The 21,950-nt window shown below is 40.2% G+C and overlaps 1 protein-coding gene across 2 annotated transcripts; it reads right to left on the reverse strand.

Moving 5' to 3' along the window:
* Positions 1 to 726: 726 nt before the first annotated feature.
* Positions 727 to 19,951, reverse strand: LRRC8B (leucine rich repeat containing 8 VRAC subunit B). 2 transcript variants are annotated; one of them, XM_033151642.1, is made up of 5 exons: positions 19,626 to 19,951; positions 10,526 to 10,572; positions 6,318 to 6,420; positions 2,881 to 5,040; positions 727 to 1,382 (listed from the first exon to the last, which is right to left on the reverse strand). In XM_033151642.1, exons 4-5 carry the CDS (start codon positions 5,014 to 5,016, stop codon positions 1,110 to 1,112), a joined length of 2,409 nt encoding a protein of 802 aa, XP_033007533.1. In that variant the 5' UTR covers positions 5,017 to 5,040; positions 6,318 to 6,420; positions 10,526 to 10,572; positions 19,626 to 19,951; the 3' UTR covers positions 727 to 1,109. The 2 variants fall into 2 exon arrangements, with proteins under 2 accessions (XP_033007533.1, XP_033007535.1); XM_033151644.1 differs by lacking the exon at positions 10,526 to 10,572.
* Between the last annotated feature and the right edge of the window lie 1,999 nt (positions 19,952 to 21,950).

The following is a 21,950-nucleotide window of genomic DNA, read 5'->3' on the forward strand; positions in this document are numbered from 1 at the left end:
CACTCCCAAGAGAGACATGTGGCTCAGGTGCGCTGCAGGCACCACGGTGTCGCCCCCACAGTGTGGCGCCCAGTGCACCCCCCCCCGGTCCTCCTAGCTACACCTCTGAGTTGGATACCATCTTCTGCTTGTGCATAGTGGAATACAACTGGACCTGATTTAAAAATGAAATCTTGGACAAGTATGCAAATCGTTCTAACACAATATTTGTCACCTGTTTTGTGTTATGATTAATATTAAGCTTGTGTTAAGGAACAATTCCTCAGAAATTTCTCTTTTTATTACACTGGGGAAATGATTTCAAAGTTGAGTTTTGCAACAGGAGATTATACTTTTGTTTATAAGTAACTAACAAAAGTATCATCTCCTGTTGCAAAACTCAACTTTGAAATCATTTCCCCAGTATAATAAAATGAGTGGTGTTTTATATAGGATAGTCTTCACAAAGACCCTCCCACTGTCACCAACACCCAATCATGGCGAATGTGTGGAAAGCTATGGGTGAGATTCAGAGTTGCCTCCTGCTGCATTGTATTACACTTCTCTCTACCCTCCTCCTGCAGTCCACATCCAATCTGCTGTGGAGGATCCCCCCCCCCAACCCTCCAAAGCAGATTTTGAGGGCACATGAGGAGCTGCAGAGTGGGAAAATGGTACGTCCTGTTTGTAAATATAGAAGTCCACTTTGCAGGAAGGATAAAACAAGTGGATATCACCCTATGTTTGTTGGTCTTTACAGTCATTTGTTGAAAACTACACAATAAAATGTTATGGGAAAACGACCCTTACTAGACTCGGACAAACTATATATTCACCTTTCCCAGTCACTCAAAACCACAATTATGCTATCCACTTAACTTTCACACTTTAATTCCAGTTTCAAATTTTTCATGGTATATATGTATGCATATACTTGCCTAATATTTATTTTTGTTTAAGACTTAAATGTGTGTGGGTTTTTTATCAGCAGAAACTTAGGTCAATGCACAGAGCTGCAGGAAAATCAACAACACCCTTGCATTTCCCTTCTTGCCAGCTATACTTTCCTCTAGAGCTATTATTTAAAACTCTCAAGAGGAATTTGTTGCTCTGCACAGAGAATCTCAAGCTCAGACTTTGTCCAAGCACATTTGCATATGCTCTGTTACCCTAATGGGGAGAGTTTTTAGCAAGTGTTCTTCTACAATTAAGCAGCTCCGTTTCAAAGAGTTACATTCCTCCAGTTCGGCAGGCAGCAACTCCAGGTAGTTTCCATTAAGCTCTAGCTGAACAAGGTTGGAGAGTTCCCCAACTTTAGGGGACAAATGCATCAGGCTGTTATGTCCCAGTAGGAGATACTGTAGCTTTCTGCACTGAAATAATTCATTTGGAAGTGCCTCAATCTAAAGAGAAAAAAATTAAAAAGACATAATATTGTAAGGTCATTAATTTACACACACAAACATGTATTCCTAAATCATGCTGATCTAGTGCCTAGGATACATGCATTCAGTGAGGGCTGTATCTGTGTATCCTCCCCCACCCCTCGGCAATATTCTTTTATAAAAGTAGATGGTTGAGAAAATGCCCGTTTCATTGTGGAAATCCCTGGCTGATTCACATGACCTGCTTTATGCCTAATTTTCAAATAAACAAAAGAATGATAAGCAACGAATTAGTAATCTGAGCAATTTGCTATAAACCCAGTGAAACAATCCTTCATGGCGGCACATCAAAAGTTAGATGTTGACCTCCCTGCTTAACACTTACATTTGAAGCAGGCTAATGGGGCAGGGGAGGAGACAAATAGGTTTGAAACCAATGATGTATGAAGAGATTGAAGTAAGCTAGCTTTTTGAATGCTGTATGCTACTGTTGTAGCTGAAATATGAAGTCAGGAAAATGGTTTTGACTAGATAGGATTTCCTAGTCTACAGATACAACAAGAACTCATAATAAAGATAAAATACTTCCCCACTCGGGACCCAGGTGGCGCTGTGGGTTAAACCACAGAGCCTAGGGCTTGCTGATCAGAAGGTCGGCAGTTTGAATCCCTGCCACGGGGTGAGCTCCTGTTGCTCGGTCCCAGCTCCTGCCCACCTAGCAGTTCGAAAGCACATCAAAGTGCAAGTAGATAAATAGGAACCGCTCCAGCGGGAAGGTAAATGGTGTTTCCGTGCGCTGCTCTGGTTCGCCAGAAGCGGCTTTGTCATGCTGGCCACATGACCCGGAAGCTGTCTGCAGACAAACGCTGGCTCCCTTGGCCTATAGAGCGAGATGAGCGCCGCAACCCCAGAGTCGGACACGACTGGACCTGATGGTCAGGGGTCCCTTTACCTTTACTTCCCCACTCAAGTACTAAAAATTGGATTTTCTTTCCAGAGCAAGAACACAGAACAGGTTTTTAGCTCACTGCCTGCAGCAGGACTACTACTACTACATTGGAAAGCATTTTATTGCAGTGAATATAACTGGTTAACATGTGTGCTTGGTTGAGGTGTGTGGTACCCACAAGTTCTCTGGTTGGCAAATACACCCATGGGATTAAAAAAGGTTGGCAACCTTTTTTTTTGCAGGATTGGGCTTCTACCATGCCTTCAATCTTGATTAGCTTTTTTTCCTTAGCTTTTATTTTTCATTCACTTTAAACCAAAAAGGTGGGATTCACCTAACCAGTCCTGGCAGCAGAAGCCCTGCACAATGACTTCTGCTTGTGCAATGGGGCTTCCTCCTACCAGCCATGCACTTCCCAAGATCAGCTTGGAGCAGGGGTGGGGAATGGGAATTCCCAGGACAGATCAGCGGGACGGGAAGGGGTACTGTTCCATCTGGCAAACTGGATTGCTTGCACAAATGGAATGATTGCAAGAGTGCAATGCTGAATAGTTTGCTTCTACTTACGTGATTCTTTGTCACAGCAAGGTACTGCAGGTTTGTTAAATACTGGATTTCATGCGGAATGGATGTTAGCTTGTTATAACTAAGGTCCAAATAATGTAGCTTTAGGCAAAGAAAAAGTTGTGGTGGGATTTTTTTTATGTTGTTATGATTTAAATAGAGCTGCTCCAGGTTTGCTAAAGCTCCAATCTGCACTGGGATGTAGGAGATGGTGTTGTGCCACAATTTCAGGCAAGAAAGGTTCTCAAGGTGTTGAAAACTAATGATTTCTTCTACTGTTCGTATATTATTGTCTTTTAAGTCTATTTCATGCAAATAGTTCAGGCTAAAGATAGAATGTGGAATGCGCTCTAAGTCACAGCTGATCAATTCCAAAGTTCTCAGGTTAAGCAATTTCTTCAAGTTGGTCAACACTAGAAGTTTTTTCCCCTCGTTGTCAATAGATAATTTTTGTAGTGAAGGCAACTGGTCTGTAACCACCTGAGGTATGCGGGAAAGGCTATTTTTTAAGTGAATTGTTTTCAGATTCACAAGATCCTGAAAGCCCTCATTGTAGAGGCCATTCTGGTTTTCTAGCATATAACATCCAGTCAAATACAATTCCTGCAAGTTTCTTAGATAGAAGATCCAGCGTGGAATCTTTCCCAGATCAGCCAACTTTAGACGCAGGATTTTTAGATTCTCTTCTAAGAAGTGCAGTGCTGGAAATTCCACAGTTAATGATGAATGATAAATGTTCAGTTCCTTGAGATTGGGTAGCTGGTTTACAGATGCAGGAAGCTTAACCTCAGGAATAAGTTCTAGGGTTAGGACTTCTATCTCTGTGAGTTCAAAGATGTCATCTGGAAGACCACTAAGCATAAAAAGGTGAAGTTCCATCTTATCCTGGGAATTTCGTACCAGTTTGCTTTTCAATCTCTCTAAAGACCACTCGTTATTTAGACTGATCTGCTTCAATTTGTTTTCACTCACCTCAGAGAGGAATATTGAGAACCGTTTTGAATACAGAGGATCATACTGGTCTGCTAGGTGAAGAATGAAGGCAAAGTCATTTTTTACATCAGGAATATCACTGTAATTACTTTGCTCCCTCAGCTTCTCAAAAGAATATTGTTTGAGTGAACTTCTCAGCATCCATAACAAACTGTAAGTGCACGTCAGGCCATACAAGATCACCACGATAACATAAAATGAAGCTAGCACTTTAAAAATTTCTGCTAGTGAATAAACACACTGGTATCTCTTGTAGCCAGTAAAGACTTGAATATCAGCCACACAGTCAATTTCTAGTGTAATAAAGGTTAAATAATAGGGAACATAAATCATTATTAATATAAATACAATGACCTTGATCACAATCTGTTTTAGGTACACACGATAGATGATATCCTTCTGTTCAACATGCATCCTGAATCTTTTGACTTTTTCAAATATTGATTTTGCTTGCTCCCCTTCTTTTCTGTCTAGAACATTTGAAGAGCTCTCTCTTCCAGCTGTTTCCAGCCCTGTCTGCGAGTAGGAGACAGACTGCCGCTTGTTCTCCAATTCGGCTATGTTGCTTGGAGAGGAAAGAAAGGTCTTAGATTTGGAGAATGGCTGAGGCCTCACAGACTGTTCAGCAACTGTTTCCGACAGGGCACGTGTTGTCCAGGGAGAATCAAAACATTTGTGTAGTATGGCTACAAAGTGTTCCAGCCTTGAACTTGTGCTGGGATAGTAAAGCCAAAAATTACTGCAAGCAGCAAAAATGAAAGTATGAAGAAGCACTAAGTATGGCAAAAATTTGGCAAACCAGTGAAGCTCTCTCTCGTAACACACAGCATCAATGTAAGAATACTGCTGTCGATGAAGGTAATTCTGGATTCTAAGAGGGAGCACTATTGGTGCTGCAGAGCTGGAGGATACATTAAGGTTGTTTTTCACCAGATCCCAAGGCACTGCACAATGATTGTCAAACTCAAGCTTGCAAGGAAGACAACATAACAATCTAGTTTGAGTGAGTTGGAGAGCTCCAGCAAGGACAGCAACAAGCAGCATTATCATGGTGAGGTAATAGCAGAAGACATCCCACCATGGTTTCAGGATGTGGTATGATGATTGGGCATCTGCTAAACATCTGAGTTCAGTTAACGTAATCATGACTTGCTTATGGAATAGTGGCAACTGGAAATGAAAAACAAGTGATAAATTCTTAGCTGAGAATACAGATACAATTTTATTTAATTAATGAAAATATCAAAACATTTGTTAAGACTTCAAACATAACAAATATTGTTCTTACACTTACTATTCTTCTAGTCATGCAGTGTGTACATTGCACAACATACCAACATTAGCATTCAGCAGACACTAAAGATTTTGATCCAAGTTAAGCTGAACACATGTAGTCTGTGCATTGGTAACCTGAATTACTGCAATTTGCTCTACGTGGGGCTGCCCTTGGGCCTGGTCTAGAAGCTGAAGCTGGTGCAGAAAATGTCCACCATACTGTTGATGGCAGCACATGGCCAACATATTGCTAATGTATTTGCAATGGTTGCCAATCTACTATCAAGGTCCTTGTATAAATTTACAAAGCCCTAAACAACTTAGGTCTGGGTTACCTTAGGGGCTGCCTGAACCCTTATATCTCAGCTCTGTCACTGAGATCATCTGCAGAAGCATTGTTGGTCATCCTGAGTTAGCAAGGCCTATTTGACAGCAACCGGGGGGGGGGGCAAGCCTATAGCCCACTGCTATCAAATATTATGCCAATAGGGATTCAGCACACACATTTTACTTTAAATGTCATCTGAACACTTTTGTATACTACCAAGCTTATGTGGGACATCAATAAAACATCATTCTGTAACAGTTTGGTGGGGTGATCTCAGATTTTAAATCTTTACATGGTTTTTAGTGTGTGTGTGTGTGTGTGTGTGTGTGTAAACCACTTTGATTTTAAAAAATATATTATTATACAGATATAACAAAAATGTAAGCAATAGAAAAGCAAATATGCAAATTCCACCCACACCTTTTGTGTTACTTACTCTAACCTGCATTGAAAGGGAACTTTCAAGACCCCAATTTGAATAGCACACCTATGCTTCTTGACAACACCACAATTTCCACTTAGATGGTCCTTCCAAACTTAACTTCACTGCAGAAATGAAGCAGCTACCCCCAAAGGGAAGTGAGAAGCCATGTAGCATATCAGCATAGAAGAGCACTCAGATTATTGCCACCATCCACTTTCTTGTTGAAACCTCTGGTGTTGGAGTTCTGAAGAACTGCTATTGCTTTTGTTTACTGATCATCTGTTATATACAGCATAAACCTTTATCTTTGCTAAGTAAATGTGCTTATAATTATTTCTGAATCCCTTAAATTCTGGCTTTATTAGAAGATCTCTGCTGTAATCATGCAACTTAAATTCTGGATATGATCATTCCACTTACTTTACTTATCAAATGGGATAAGACACAGAACCACCATCTTCAATCAGGTGGTCTGCACCTTTTAAAATTCCTTAGGCAAGCCATCTTCACAATCGTCTTCATCCTAGGACAAAAACAAAGATTCAAATTGAGACTGCATATATTACACTAAGTGGGTAAGTAGTATCACCTATTAGAATTTCAATAATGTGGGGCAAAGAGTTTCTTAGAAAGCCATCCATTTCTAAAATTGCATGTTTTCATGAAATTCTTTAGCAACATAATGAATAAATGCATTGCCATTCAAACCGGACAGTTACAAGCAACTATCCTTAGGAAGCATAGTATTAGCTTAACAATCATACTCATCTTCTAGATTTCCAAACTGACCTGTATTGTCAATTGTGCTATATTAAATGACTTTGAAATACCACCATTTCTTGTTTACTCCTTGCTTAGACGCCAGTCTCCATTGCAAACAGAAAAATAGATTTTGACTTGTGGGGCAGCTGGGACTTTCCCCCCTTGTCTTCAAATAAACAAAGATATTCTAAAACATACATAAATTCTGACAGACTTTTAGTTAGGAGGCCATGGATCAAAATGTATTTATTCTTAGGATTACTAGTAGTCTCACTTTTCCATACTACTGCTAGTTTCCTGAGGATGTAAGTCCTCTCTATGTGCTGGAATGAATCAAGGGAGAAGCTGGAAAGAAAGTATTATTCGACAACATCCATACTGTTGTATTATAGCCCAGAAACAGTCAGAGATCACATGGAGCTATTGTTGGCGAAAAGCCTACATCTCCAGTGAGCCTCCATGTACCTTTACTTTTCCTAGAGAAACATCCTTGCTTCAAGATCAAACTTAGCATATAAAATAATGTCCTCTTGAACATTTTGGTCCAAAAAATGTCAACCTTCTGGTTTTGTTCAGCTCCAGAGTTTTATCTTAACATACTGAATAATCAAATTTTATGTATTACGTTGCTCAGATCCTCCAAATAGGTTTTAGCTCATGAAAGCCATAAAAGCTTTTCAAAGTAGTCTAATTCAATTATCAACATGTGCTAAAATTAGGCTTTACAGTACCCAATATGATCTCAGCTTAGTTATACTGAGGTTTTTTTATGGAATCCTTAGGCTTCAAATCTACACCTCCTTGTCTGGCAGTACGCTCCATTGGACTCAGTTGAACAAACGTTTGAGTAGAGACATGTATAGGATTGTACTGTTAGCCTCTAAGACCACTGAATTACTACCCACTGAAGTTATTAATTAAGAACTAGTGCCTACCAATCCGTCTTCCTTTTGTGCTCCGTGTCTTATATTGTAAGCCTGAGGCAAGGACTGCAGCATTTCTGGTCATTGCAAGTAATGCTAGCACCTTTTTCAACTGAAGAGCAGGGTAAAAATGTTTTTTAAGCAAGTGAATAAAATGTGCTCTTTTGTTATTTTTATTTTACTATTCTTACTGCATTGTGCATTTTATATTGCTGTAAGCCACGTTGGATGCTAACAAGGAAATGCAGCATAAAAATTTCATAAGTAAATGTAATTGGATTCTTGGAAACATCAATAAGAATCTAGTTAAGTTCAAGCTTATATTTTTTCTTCTATGAACACTTGGAATTCCAGTAAACTGAGCTCTCTATATAAACTTCTGTTCAAGGTAGATACCCCCCTGCAACTCTGAATAGCTTCTAGGCAGTTAAATAAAGCAGAAACTTATTAATCTCTCAGCTGCCTCATCCTGTCTCTTGAAAGAGAGGCATATGCATTTGATAATCCAGAAGCCTTGGATTATCATTAGCCTATTGTTTTGTCAGAACAAAATAAAAAATAAAAAAAAATCCTTCCAGTAGCACCTTAGAGACCAACTAAGTTTGTTCTTGGTATGAGCTTTCGTGTGCATGCACACTTCTTCAGATGTAAGAGGGAGAGGTGCTAAGCAACAGGGACACACACACACACACACACACACACACACACACAAAACAGAGCTGAATAGAGAATCAGTGACCAGGGTTCAATCACATCCAAAATAAGGTTATGCTGCAAGTCTAAATTTCCAGAAGCACTATAGACAGTGGTGTTTGCAAATACATTACAAGCATGCCCATAAAAAGTTCAAATTACAATATACAGCTGAAAGGCAACTCCCCATTTCATGTAATTTCACCAACTCACGTTGGGATTCAGAATGAAACCTCCTTGTAAATGGGGAGTCGCCTGTCAGCTCAACTGTTCCTCTGGCTCACGTTTGCAATCTGTTTAAATGGATAAATAGATTTTAACCAGTGCTCCATTATCAGGATGTTGATACATACAATAGGGTAACCATAACTTATACATGTAAGGGTATTTTGTTTAAATGAGAATTTATATTCACTTTTATATGGAACTGGGATTTGTTAGTGGTTGAATTGTGTTTTGGGGACCCTGATTGTGCTTAGAATTGCTTCCAATTGATAAAAAATTAGACCAGGGGTCGGCAAGGTTTACCTCGCCTGGGCCGGTTCACTCCAGTGGAGATCCCTCCATGGGCCGGATCGCGCAGGCCCCTGCGATTTCCAGTGTCTGCGTAGACGTGATTTCCGGCGCTGCATTGTGCCGGTTTAGCGCAGCATGCGGGGATTCGTCGAGTGGAGGGCTCAGTTCGGGGGCAGCTCATGGGCTGGTTAAACAACCCCCACGGACCGTTTGTGGCCCATGGGCCTTAGGTTGCCGACCCCTGAATTAGACTTCTCTTCAAACATTTTCTCAGTCTATTTACATCAGCAGCTTTGCAACCATTGTTCTTACCATCAAACCATTTCCTGACAGTGTAAAGTAAGGACACACCTTCCTATTCATCCTTCCTTAAGCCCTGGCTTGAGGGCACCAGAGCATGAAACTACATTCTGTTAATGAAATAACCATAAAGGGTGCAATTATATATTTCCATCTCTTGAAATCCTTAAGGCAACTAAAAGGAGCAATTAATACTTCTGGGAATATCTGTTTTCCTAAATAGTGTAATTAAGATCTTACTTTCTAAGCTCTCTAAATTTGCAACTCTGCAGTTGAGATATGATGCTCATTCTCTTGAGTATTCAACAGCTTCACTTTTTTTTTAGAAAGCAGCCAACATCTCACCCAGCCTTATTTAAAATGCTTTGGCAACCATTAGCTGATTTACGGGTGGATCTCCATCAATAACATTTCACAAGGCCAGAACATCTTGGCCATATTTTTATACACATTACAGAAATCAGTAGTGTTGTGCAAGTACATCTGGTTTTGATAGCATAAATACAGTGAACAGATACTGACATGTGGCTTTCTCTTCTAGGAAGATCAAATCAAAAATAACCTGGATAATTGTTTCTGCCACACAGTACAGAATTTTCAGTCTAACAGTCTGCCTACCATTTTTAGGAAATTTGCCATAAGGTTGCTTGCAGCAAACTTTATAACTAATTGTGTTTTAAGGGTTTTAAAGGGTATATTATCTTCATTATTTACATAGTAATTCTGATCCCTAATTTGCATTTTTCAATTAGACAACCAGTTAATCAGACTAGTATTTACCATTTGCTCATATATTAAAGAACCTTCATTCATTGTATAATGATTTTAGTTTTCATCCTAATGCTAGAACAGTTAGTTTTATTTCTGAATATATATTCTAGTCCTATTTTTAAGTTAGTCTTAAAAAGCGAAATAAGCTTTAGATTTTGCTAAAGTAGTGGTTCTCAAGTTTTTTCTCTGGGCCATATGTTCAGAATACAAATTTGTTTGCACTACACGAATTTTTTATTGATAAGAAATACACTGGAAAACAGAATGAAACAACTCCTGGCAGTACTTGATTTATAACATAGAACACAACCACTTTATAATATGATCATGGGACATACAGAAAGTATAAGAACATGAATCATTCCCAAAATATAATTATAAACAAGTTTTCTCCAGCACTGTTCTAAACGCAATTCTGGAACACAACTAGAATTGTCCTCAGTATCCTAGTGTTCTTGCTCTCATTTTGAAAAGTCATCTACCCATATTCTGCAAATAAAAATAATTATTCTGATGCTATACCATACTGAAATAATTGTCCTTGAATCTTCCCACCACAGTTCACAGTGGCCATCCTCTCCTGCCACACCAGTGTGGCCTGCCACACCTTTGAGAACCACTGTGCTAAGACAACAGAAGTTTTAAAAACAGATATATTCTTACCTTTTAAAGGCCAGTCAGTCAAAATCTCTTCTAGAGCTTGACAGTTCCTGCCGAGACATTGTTGAATTAGTTACTGCATATTTACAATAGAGTCACAGAACATGTTATAATAGTAGGCACATAACCCCAAATCTCCTAATTATAATATATCTAAAGTGTCAGCTCCTACATTTGCTGAAAAATAATTAAACCTAAGGCACCGCCTAGTGGCAAGCTTTATGCATAACATTTATGCATTTCTGGAGTGAAGGAATTGTCCTGCTTCAGAATAAGGTACAAAACACTAGGAAGTAGTTGCTGTTTTTTTTACTGAAACTTAATGTAATTCCAAGAAAGTTAACATTGTAAATACTGGAAATATAGAGGGATGTTTTCCATTGGTGAGATTTCATGATTCTGGACATCTAAAAACCATATAATTTGTTTCATATCTATACTTAACAAAATACAACAATCCTGTATCCAAGATATAGGTAAATCACTATGTACAGAAATAAGTTCATGATGACTTTCTGGACAAATCTTGGCCCATCTGAAAACATCAGTACACTAACTGCAGGGGTTGGATTAGATATTTGTTGAGGTCCCCCTCAAACTCTAAGATTATGGCTACTCAACAGAGTTACAAAGCACACAATGTAGTGACTAAAAGGGGGGAAAGTGACACCAGAATGAATATGGGAACTGAAAGAATGTTAAGCCTCTTGCTATTAGCAGATATAAATAATTCTCTTCTTCTTTGGTGATCACTCGTAGCTGAGTAAGATTGTCTTCCATAAACACGGTTTTAACAATGAGTCTGTAAGTGACTGTGGAGGCCAATTCTGGATCAGCACATCGGCTTTCGACACTGTAAATCGTGGACTGTCCTTCTGAAAATTGGCTGTCCAGATAAATTTGTGAACATCATTCGGCTCCTCCATGATAATATGACAGCAACAATCGCAGATAACAATAAATAATTCTATAGGAAATAATACTCAAAGACGAAGTTGCCATCACTATGGATGGATTCAGAAAGACTAGGGCCGAGAAAATTTAAGACTTGCAGAATCTACCGGTACTTACTTTCTTTTTATTCGAGTGTTGACATTCATTTGATCTCTAAAGGTTCACTAAACTCAGGTTCACTAAATTTAGTGCAAAGTAGTGGCCATAGGAGGCCAGATGTCAGGTGTTGAGTTAGAGGGCACAGCCAATTATTTACTGAACTCCATAAACTAAACACCAAGATAGCCAGCTTATATACCGGTAGGTACAAATATATAATATCTGTGTTGTCACCAATCAGAGATTCTCACACAAAACTTGTCTAATGATCCACACAAGGATCTGACCAAAGGCAACGAGTATATTCACAAATGTTTAAAACATCAATTAGCATGAAGGTTCAGAGATGATGACGACCACAAAACAATATTTTTACATTTGCCATTTTAAATATCTTTACACTAGCTTATGTAATTTATTTTTATTTAGAAAAACATATAGACTGATTCAACAGATGGCTGTCTAAGTAGTGTACTGTCAGGTCCGCAAGGGGGTAGCTCACGAATAACGACGAAGTCCGTCTTTTAACAGTTTTATTGTGTTAAAACTATTTACAGTGCGGAGCTACCTAAAAACACGACTGCCTAGATGCTCGAAGAGTCCAGAAGTGTCTGCTTTCTGCTACGACCCCAACATAGGAATTTCGGCACCCTAAAGTGCCGCCTCCCTGGTCTTTTGACCCGTCAGTGCAGCTCAGGCGACGGAAGTGGCATTTCCCCCTCAGAGCGGGTCTGCCAGACGGTGCTGGGTCTCTGAGCAACATCCTGGAGCCCGCGCTCCACCTGGCTGCCTGAGGATAACTCCTCTTCCCCAGGGGAGGTGCTGGAAGAACCGCTGGGAGACATATCACTAGATAGGAGTGGCTGGGGCTGCCTGTACCCACCTCGACCTTGCCTGGCCGCGGAGGGCAGATCCCTGACATGTACATAATAAAATTATCCATAAAACACGGCAAAACTGTTAAAGGCTACATATAAAATAATTATAAAAAAGCAGAAAAAGCCAGTAAAACATTTAAAAACAAATATAGATAACTAAAAATATAGGTCTTAGTAGGCTTGCTGAAAAAAAAAGGGTTCAGCAAGCATATAAAACAAAATAGTGACTTAGACATCTATCAATGACTCCAATCTACCTTCTGCTCTCAGCTGAGATTATTGTGCAGTGATCATAATTCTATGATTGAGCAAGCTTTCCTAGACTTTTGATTTTCTACATTTCTAGGTGACTGCAGAGGAACGCCAATGCAAAATTTCAACATGGTTGGAGATTACAGTTGTCTGCCTCCCTAAATCATTACAGGCACTAGACAAGACATGCACATCTTTCCAAAGGCTATAATCTACCAATGCTGTAAGAGCCCCAAGGCTTCTGTATGTTTAACCAGCATACTCACACACAAATAAACTTAAGATCACAGTTCTACATTCCCTTCAGACAGCCCATCTTTCACATGATTTGTTATCTTGCCACAGAAAAATTGTAGTAGTGGTATTAGGAGGATAAGGAATAATAATTGGAAAGTGCCTGACATAGCAAATTCCATGTACAATAGAGCTTGCTTACTATACCCATCAGATAAAAATTGGTGATCAGTTGTGACAAATACTAAAAACATTTCACTTGGACCTCAATTCAAGCTGAATTAACTGATCCAGTATGAAACTTGAAATACCAGGTCAGTTACAAAAGATAAGTACTTGATGGCAGATATATATCTACATGACACCTGGATTTTATAGCATCAGATTACAACAACAATCTAAATGTGTGCTAGGACTTACACTGCCCATTTCCTGTAACAGACATAAGAATACCTCCATTATTAGAAGCACATTGTTTTTAGTACAGTGGTACCTCGACTTACGAGCAACTCGACTTCCAACGTTTTCGACTTCTGAATCAGTTCCGGAAGCGAAAAAATAGCCGCCGCTTCCAAAATTTTCGAGTTATGAAGGGAAAGCGGCGGCACGATACCTTGACTTATGAGGTTTTCAATGCGGTTTTTTCGACGTGCGAATTTTTTTCCCGTTCCGAGATGGCGCCTTCGACTTACGAGGGCGCCTTCGGAACGGATTATCTTCGTAAGTCGAGGTACCACTGTATGTTACTGAAGGCATCTGTATTTGATTGGATTTTCCAACTTTGAGGCAAACATTGTGGAAGAGTTTTTGTAGGAATGACTAACTTAATTAAAATTAGATACCTTCTACATCTCCTATATTGTAAAGATACTTAGTATTCTAGGAGCTGCTTATCCACAGTATTAGCAAATAATCTTTATGCAGAAAATGCGTCTTCCAGAATCAGCTTAATGGATAAAAAAATTGCACACGTACAGGTAAGTACATTTTTTTCTCAGATCTGGAATTTGTATTCTACAAACAGAACAAGAAAAGCAAGAGCAACGGTGTCCATAACATGTATAAATAATCTGAATGTTGCAACAATATATAACCAGAAAGGGGGGGGGGAACCTGATACAACAGAGCCTTTCAACAACATAATTTAGCAATCAATAAAGATTTGGATCTGAATATATACTATGGAGAGAGAGAAGTAAAAGTAGATTTCAGTCCATCAACAGACCACTGGATTCTTTCTCATTAATTACTTAAGATAAATTAGTAATGCCATAAGGTGGTGGTGGGGAACTCCGGTGCCCATTTGGCCTGCAAGGTCATTCCGGCCAAACCACCCACACCCGCTGTAAAGGTAAAAGGCACTTCTGGATTCTTCAAGCGACTAGGCAGTCATGTTTTTGATAGCTCCACTTGTACATAGCTTTGGCACAATAGTTTGTAGACAAGACGTACTTTGTCGTTACTCATGAGCAACCACTACGTGGATCTGACACTAACCCTCTCCAACTTGGGCCACGTCTAAATTGTTTCTGTGCTTGCTGGACTTGCCCTGTCTTAGTACCTCTTCTTCAAACTTTTAGCCAAGGAATATTTTAAGAGAGAAAAGCAGTGAGTTTACTCTTTGCAACATTTATTTTTAGAAGTCTGGATTGTATGCCATGGAACATCAAAACTTGGGCCAAAATGTGAATAGTATCATGAAATTATACATTGGGCAAATGAAGCAGATATGCATGTGCTTGTTTATTCCACACAATTTATTCTACCTCTGCTAGTCAAGACAAGAGGCAAGGAGCTATCCAAGGTAATGAAATCCCACTCTGTGTTACTGCTGGAAACAACTGTGCAAATACAACCTCCAGCATTATTATAAGGGCAACCAGATGCATAGATGATTGAGCTCCCATCCTTCAATAAATACATTCAAGGGGAATTATTTAATACACTTGCTAAAATTCCTTCTACATAAATACTAATGACACATCTTCCACTGAATGATGAGACTAGTCTAAATTAACAGTTACCAAATTTGTTCATAATTATTGGCTGCTAGTTAAAATAAATTTCAGCTCAGCACGTGCCTGTGAAAATCTTGTTAACACAGACGTACCCAGGAAGTAAACATTCTTGAGCTAGTTATTAATATTTCCATACCACAGCACAAATGAGTGTAAACACTCACTGCCCTGTCTCCATATGTCAGAGGAATTTGGGACAGGGAAGAAGTTGGTAGCAAGGACACGTAGAGGCTGGCTAGTAAGCCAAGCCAACATTTGCAGAACATTGATTTACATGTTATTTTATTAAAGGACAGTTGCATAAAAGGAGCAAGTACACATTTTCATGAGTATTCCTTCATGTTATAGTTTACCCTATATAAAAACTTCCATAAAACAATTTACACAAGTGCTTATACATAAGACTGGTGCAACAATGAGTTATTGCTAAAGAAAAAATTCCATACTATTTCATCAGTGTTAACTCTTCCCCCCCACAAGATTCTATCTTTTGCAAGACAGCTAACATTAACAGCCCATTGGTAATATTGTTCTGAACTTGCAGACACAAAACAGGCACATTCTTAAGAGTTTTGCTCAACTCGAGTTAAGGTCACAGTAAGTAATATTTAAACAAGACGTTTAATGTTTACTCTGCATCTTGAAGATCAGTTTCTCCCTGCCACTTAACTGTCACTTTTTCTATCAGTATGACCACTGGACAAATATCCCCAAATATGTCAGCTTAATTTAAACTTTGCACAGCTCTCCCTAGGAAGTTTCAGTTCAGATATAAATTATGAAATACATATTCCAGAGATTATTTGTTTTTGTCTACACAAGACGAAAGTGTCAATCTAGGACTTGCTACACCAACAAAATAAGTGCTTTGACAATAATTGGGTTGGCATAATGTCACAAGAATGTATTTTGCAGACTTGAGATACTACAGACATAATAGGAGGTATGTCATCAACATACGACACACGAGCCTTACTTTGCAAAACTAAAGCACTGAAAATGGGAAAACACTGAGAAGGCAGTTCAGAGGGCCTATGTTCTACCCTTAAAGCATTACATGTTTTAGAATGCTAATCAACATTAAAATATGGTCTTAAAATGTTACATCACAACAATGTTTTAATATGACCAGAGGCTCAGTTTCAATTAAGCAGCCCAGTGTCTTATAAGAAAAATAGTCACTCTTGAAACTTGAGTATTAACATGCTGGGTTTCTTTTAATGTTTTAATATGATAGGTTAGAAGGAAATAAGATCAACAGATTTGTCACTGAAATGTAGTGCAGCATATTTATTCATAAGTCATACTAAGTTCAGTGATGTTTACTGTATTATTATTTTTTATTGTTAGCTGTATTTGTATGATTTATGGTTGTGTTGCATGTTGCTCTGGATGCATTTAGTAGAAGAGCCTGATGATGTGATTCTTTCATGCTATATATTTGCCACCTTCACGGTAGAAGCAACTCTCTACCTGTGGCAGATATTTAGAAGCTTTTTGATACAGATAACGAAAAGGGAGGATTCATGCTTAACCAACTCAGCAATTTAGCTTTGTATGTACACAAATTCCTTCTTAATACATATATGATGTGCATATCCTCATATTATATAACATGCCCAGAGACTTCTACTCAATTATTGGATGAGATGGTCAGTTTACTCCTTTTTAGCTTCTGACAGATTTAAATAGACACTTTTGACTTGACTAGTGAACTCTATGATTAGCTGTAACAGCTGTGTTTTGCTTTGTAGATGCATATCAAGCATGATAAAATGCAGAAGAATCCAGCTTTTCGGAAAGCAGATACATTACCCTGCAATTGTGTGAGATAGAAAAGACACTGAGATGGCACAAGTGTTTTTAGCATGGTTTTGTGAAACAGCATTGCACTCTAATAACCCCTGTTCACTTTGGGAACAGATCTTTCCAAATTAGCAATTAATGTCACATTATCTCAAGTTACAGGCTAGCCTTTTTAAAACAGCGTTCTTTGTAAGCAAGCAGCTAACTGACTTGTGAATTTTACAACTCAAATATGCTTGTTTGGTTTGGAATCAATTTGGGATCTATTTCACACCAAAAATAATAATAATAGGAGCACACAATAATGTTTTATTCTACAACTGAGAAGCATATTATGATATTTCATAATAAGGGCCAGGGCTGGGAATACAAGGGCACAAGCAATCTTTCATCTACTATCAGCTCAGTGATCTGAAAGTAGAGAAACATTAATTATCTTCAGTAAAATACTTTTATTTTCCTGAACTGTTGTTACTTAATAACATAATTGTTTTGTTACTGCTACTGATTCTTTTTTGTTTTCTTGATTTGAAATACAATTGAAACATCTTAACCAGTCACACTAATGTAAGATGCTTGAGCACATTTTATGGAAACGCAGGATAAAGAACATTTTAAATATGCTTCTTTGGAAGAAAGCCCTAGTTACTCAGCTCTATCAGCTTCACTTTTTTAGCTAACAAGAGAAACCTATCTACACATTAAATCAAGGGTCAGTTCATTTTGAATATCCGGTCACCAAACTTAGTTTTGGCCCTGGATTCAGATTCCTTTGCAGTTCATGGGTGTCTCATTTAGCAGTTTTATTCACATGCAATCTGGATGCATGACAGAAAAACAAGTAATCAAAGATTATGGTGTCACTGGATATAAAAACATAATTTACATGAAATTTCATTATTTTGTGAGTCCTAAACTATGCCCAAATGATAGATTCAGAATTTACAAAAAGGTTTCTTTCTGGGATTACATTTCAACTTTTGAAAATAATGTTTAAATAAACTGCCTGGCGTGCCTTCTACTTGGAGAGACAGCAACCAACTCTTGTCTGTACTTTCTGTTCCTGACACTTCCAACATAGCAGAAAGCATAAGTGTTGCTTAATACCTTGAAACCAGATAGTGTGGTGCAGGACATGCCAGTGCCCATACTGTGCCCACTGAGAAGCAATGTCTGAGAACACCACCAATTGGCCTGCTCCACCCCAAAGATTTCAAGAGCCAGTTATGTATCAGCACACATGTGCAGCTATTCGAAACCAAGTCACAGACACAGCCTAAAGACATATTTTTAAAGCAGGGAACACATGGTAAACTCTATTTCCAATTAACTCCAGGAAAGTTCAAAGACTGTAGAGGAAAAGCAGGTTAATGATGCCTTTGACCTTCCACCTATATAGGTAACCAAACCTAATGTCCCAAGAACAACAGAGAATATTTGTTGCTCAAAGAACTTTACTAGAGATCGCAGAGTCCTGGCTGGGTCACAGTAAACTAGCTGGTAAAGTACTGTATAAGATGAAGTACTATTTCAACTCAATTCAATAAATTTTATTGTTTATAGCCAATGGCCATCACAATACAGTACGAACACAAATCACACAGCTACAAAACAAAAGACACTCCATGCTCCAGACAAACTACTATTTGTTATAAGCCCATTTGAAATATGCCAGTGCACAGTGCTTTTAAAGAAAATGTAAGTTTGACACAATGGGCAATAGAGCTTGATCTGTAAAAGTGAAGACATACATTCTAAAGTGTTGTGTAAGGTTTCAACACACATTTTCCTTTGTTCAAAGGTATTTGTTTTCAGGCACAGAAAACCACACATGTCTGTCTTTACCCTAAGACCACCAGCCTCATGCCTATAAAGATAGAAGAAACCATTTTCTCCTATAAATTCCTCCTTATGGCTCCATGCAAGTGGAAAGTGTTTGTGGCCACTTAAGCAGTGAAGCTGGAACAACAAAGAGTTTGTGGCACCTTAAACTCTAACAAACACGCATAACCTTCCACAGACTACACACACACACACACACACACACTGTATACACACACACACACACACAATGTGAAATGAAATCTCATCAGATGAACTGTTATAAAGAAGCCCCAATAAAACCTGCTACCATTATTTATTTTATTTATTAAATCTGTATACCGCCCTTCTTCTGAAGATCTTAGGACAGTTCATAGCATAAAAATATAGGATAAAAATACACAAAATACATAACAAAAACAAGAACAATACAAACCAATACTTTTCAGTAAGTGTTTTGGTCTTTATCACAAGACTTGGTGAGCCTTGGTTGCCACCGACTAACCCAGCCACCCTTTCCCCTGTGGCGGTGAAGGACAGCTGCTCAGCATGTAGGAGCCAACTCCTAAGGCCCATATATATATATATATATATATATATATATATATATATATATATATATATATATATATGAGGGCCCCCCCATTAAGGGGTATTCCCATTCAAATGTGTGCACCACGTCATGTGATCGATTATGCGGGGCGGGGCTTAGCTGTCCTACCTCCCACCCCAGTATTTTATTCAAGTTGGCCCCCCGTGGCTCAGCACATGCCCAGAGGCACTCGTTTCCTCTGAGTTTCCAGTGAGCCACAGCTTGGAGAAAATGTGGTGGGGAAAACAGGAAGGAAATAAACTGATCACCTGAGCTGGAGTAAGCAGCCCACCAAATCATCGAGCCCCTCAGTAGGTGGACGGAGACGGTGAGGGGAACGTAGGTCCCAACTGCCCGCCGCAGGTTCCAACCGCCACACTCCCCCCCCCCCGCGCCCGGTCAGGTGAGCCTTGACAGGTTCCCTCTCGCGCCCTCCCAGCCTCGCTCACCTGAAGCTCGCCTCGCCGCTGCCTCCTGCTCCTCCTCCGCCAACCAGCCAGGCTGGGCGCCCGGTAGTCGTCGTCGTCCTCCTCTTTCTCCTCTTCTTCCTCCACAGCACCTCCGAAGAAAGATAGAGCAGCTCCTCGGGGAGGGAAGAGAAAGAAGAGGATGATGTTTTTGAAGCGAGGAAGAGAGAGAGAGGCGGCTCGCGCACCGGCTTCAACCGGCGCTTCTCCGGCTCGAGGCTCCGCCCCCCCGCTCCTTTGTTGCGTCACGGGGAGCGTCCGCCAATGGCGGCGCGGCTGGCGGAACCGCTGACTGCTGCGCGAGGAGGGCAGCGCAGAAGGGGAGGGGGAAGTGAGAGGGTGGGAGGAGGAGGCGAGGGTGTGGAACAATGGGAGGTGGCGGGTGGGGTGGGGGCTGGGACAAAAGGAGCCTCCGAGCCGTTATCGCACACACGTGAGAGAGACGCTCTTCGGCTCGCCTCGTTCTCCCACCCCACCCCCGCCTCAGAGAGACGTGCGCGCACGTGGGAGATGCGCCTCCGAGCACCCCGTGGCGGGGTTGCCACGCGTCCGGAATTTCCCGGACGTGCTGGGGCGGGGTGGGGTGGGATATAACCTGGGTGGAAAATGGGGTATACGTCTGGAAAAGTGTGGCAGCCGTAGTCGGCAGTGCTGTTTGCGCCGATTTCCCATAAAAGTAGTAGCTCAAAAACCGCATGGGGTGCCGTGCTTTTCAACACGTGCCTTGGGGGAAGTCCTTCTGATGTTTGGGCTGCGGTGTCATATGTATACTGTATAGAGACCCAGCTCTATCTCACTGTTCCACCTAAAAATCCCAAGGAGGGGAGGCTTTAGAAAGTGGCTCTCTTAGTAGCAGTTTTAGGATGGATGTGGGCAAACAAACTGACATTAAATTCGGGTAAGATGGAGGTGCTGTAGACTATGCTGGATGGTGGCTGCCAGGAGGTCAGATCACGTAACACCATTGTCACTGGTCGCCAGTGCATTTCCAGACTGAACCTAAAACGTTGCTTTTAACGTTTAAAGCCCTAAGTAATTTGGACCAAAGCCAATGGAAGGACTGCCTGCTTGCTGATCTTCCTGCTTTACTCTTAAGATAAAAAATGGACAGGCGAGTCAGTTGGGAGAGGGTGGCTAAGCTCCCATTTCTGCCACTGACCTAGCAGGATGCTTTCTTCTGCCTCCAGTTCCTGTTTCTCCCACTGCAAGAGAAAACAGGTGGCTAGGCAGAGTTGCACAAAAGACAGGCATACAAACTACAGCCTTTCCTCAGCATGAATTGACTATATCTCAGCTGGAATCTCTTCAATTAGCACTGTTATGAAGCTCTTCCTCGACTGGAGAAGATGCGGGTATATTTAAATCTTGCTTGGCAACTATAGCAACTGACGGCCTGCTTTGCTCTTGCATAAAGTGTGCAGTCTGAAAGCAGTACCTCTCGCTCCGCCAAAAAAAATATATGTGGTTTATGGGGCTCACTTATAGTTTAGTGTCTGCTGAGATTCCTAACTACAACTCTTTAAAACACAAGCCTTAACTGGACTATACGATATCACAAAACAAAAACCACATCTAGTGTTTTACCCACATCTGCAGCTTTGCCACTTGCACCAGGCACAGTGGAAAATTGTGGGGTTATTGTTTTGCATCGTTTTTTCCTGTCCTATTGGGTCCTTCTCTGAGAAACAACCCAGTCTTAGATCCAGCCCTGCTCTACCCCAATGCCTTGTTTTGTGGCCTTACGATTGGCTACTGACGATGGAAACCCCAATCAGTAGTAGCATGTGTTCTGCTCTGCTTTTGGAAGCCACAGTGAGAGCTTCCACTTGGCAAGCACAGAGGAAGCAATAAATAATTCCATAACAGCCAAAGGAGCTTCTCTGCTGGCAGAAGGATACCTTTGCCTCATCCTATCCCCTTTCAGCAGTGTGGCTAAGGGATTATGATTGTTTTGTAAAGCAAGTAGAAATATGCTCCTCGTTCCTTCAAATATAAACATCCAAGCTTTTCTATAACTCTGCTGTTGCACCCGAATTTCCTCTATGGAGTTCCCATTTGCCTTTTATAAGATTCCCCCTTCTCCCCAAGTTTCATCCCCCACTATTCTCCCCCTGAATTCAAGAGCTCCCAGTTGTGCCATATAAATCTTTGTTTCCCCCTTTCATTAAACTGAGTACATTTATTTTTTTCCAATAAAAAGCTTAAAGAGCTCTCAGCTATGATGTGCTTGAACTTGCTTTCTGCAAATACGTTGAGGGATGTGGTATAAAAGGGAATTTTTGGCCACACGGAATTGCCAGTACATGT

This window comes from Lacerta agilis, chromosome 6 (genome assembly GCF_009819535.1).
Source record: "Lacerta agilis isolate rLacAgi1 chromosome 6, rLacAgi1.pri, whole genome shotgun sequence".
Taxonomy (NCBI): Eukaryota; Metazoa; Chordata; class Lepidosauria; order Squamata; family Lacertidae; genus Lacerta; species Lacerta agilis.

Bases quoted from the DNA above. Each gene is read 5' to 3' on its own strand.
- LRRC8B (XM_033151644.1), bottom strand. From the start codon at position 5,016: ATGATTACGTTAACTGAACTCAGATGTTTAGCAGATGCCCAATCATCA. The intron at 1,383-2,880 runs GTAAGTAGAAGC...TTTTCTCTTTAG, and splicing joins TTGCTGTGACAAAGAATCAC to ATTGAGGCACTTCCAAATGA.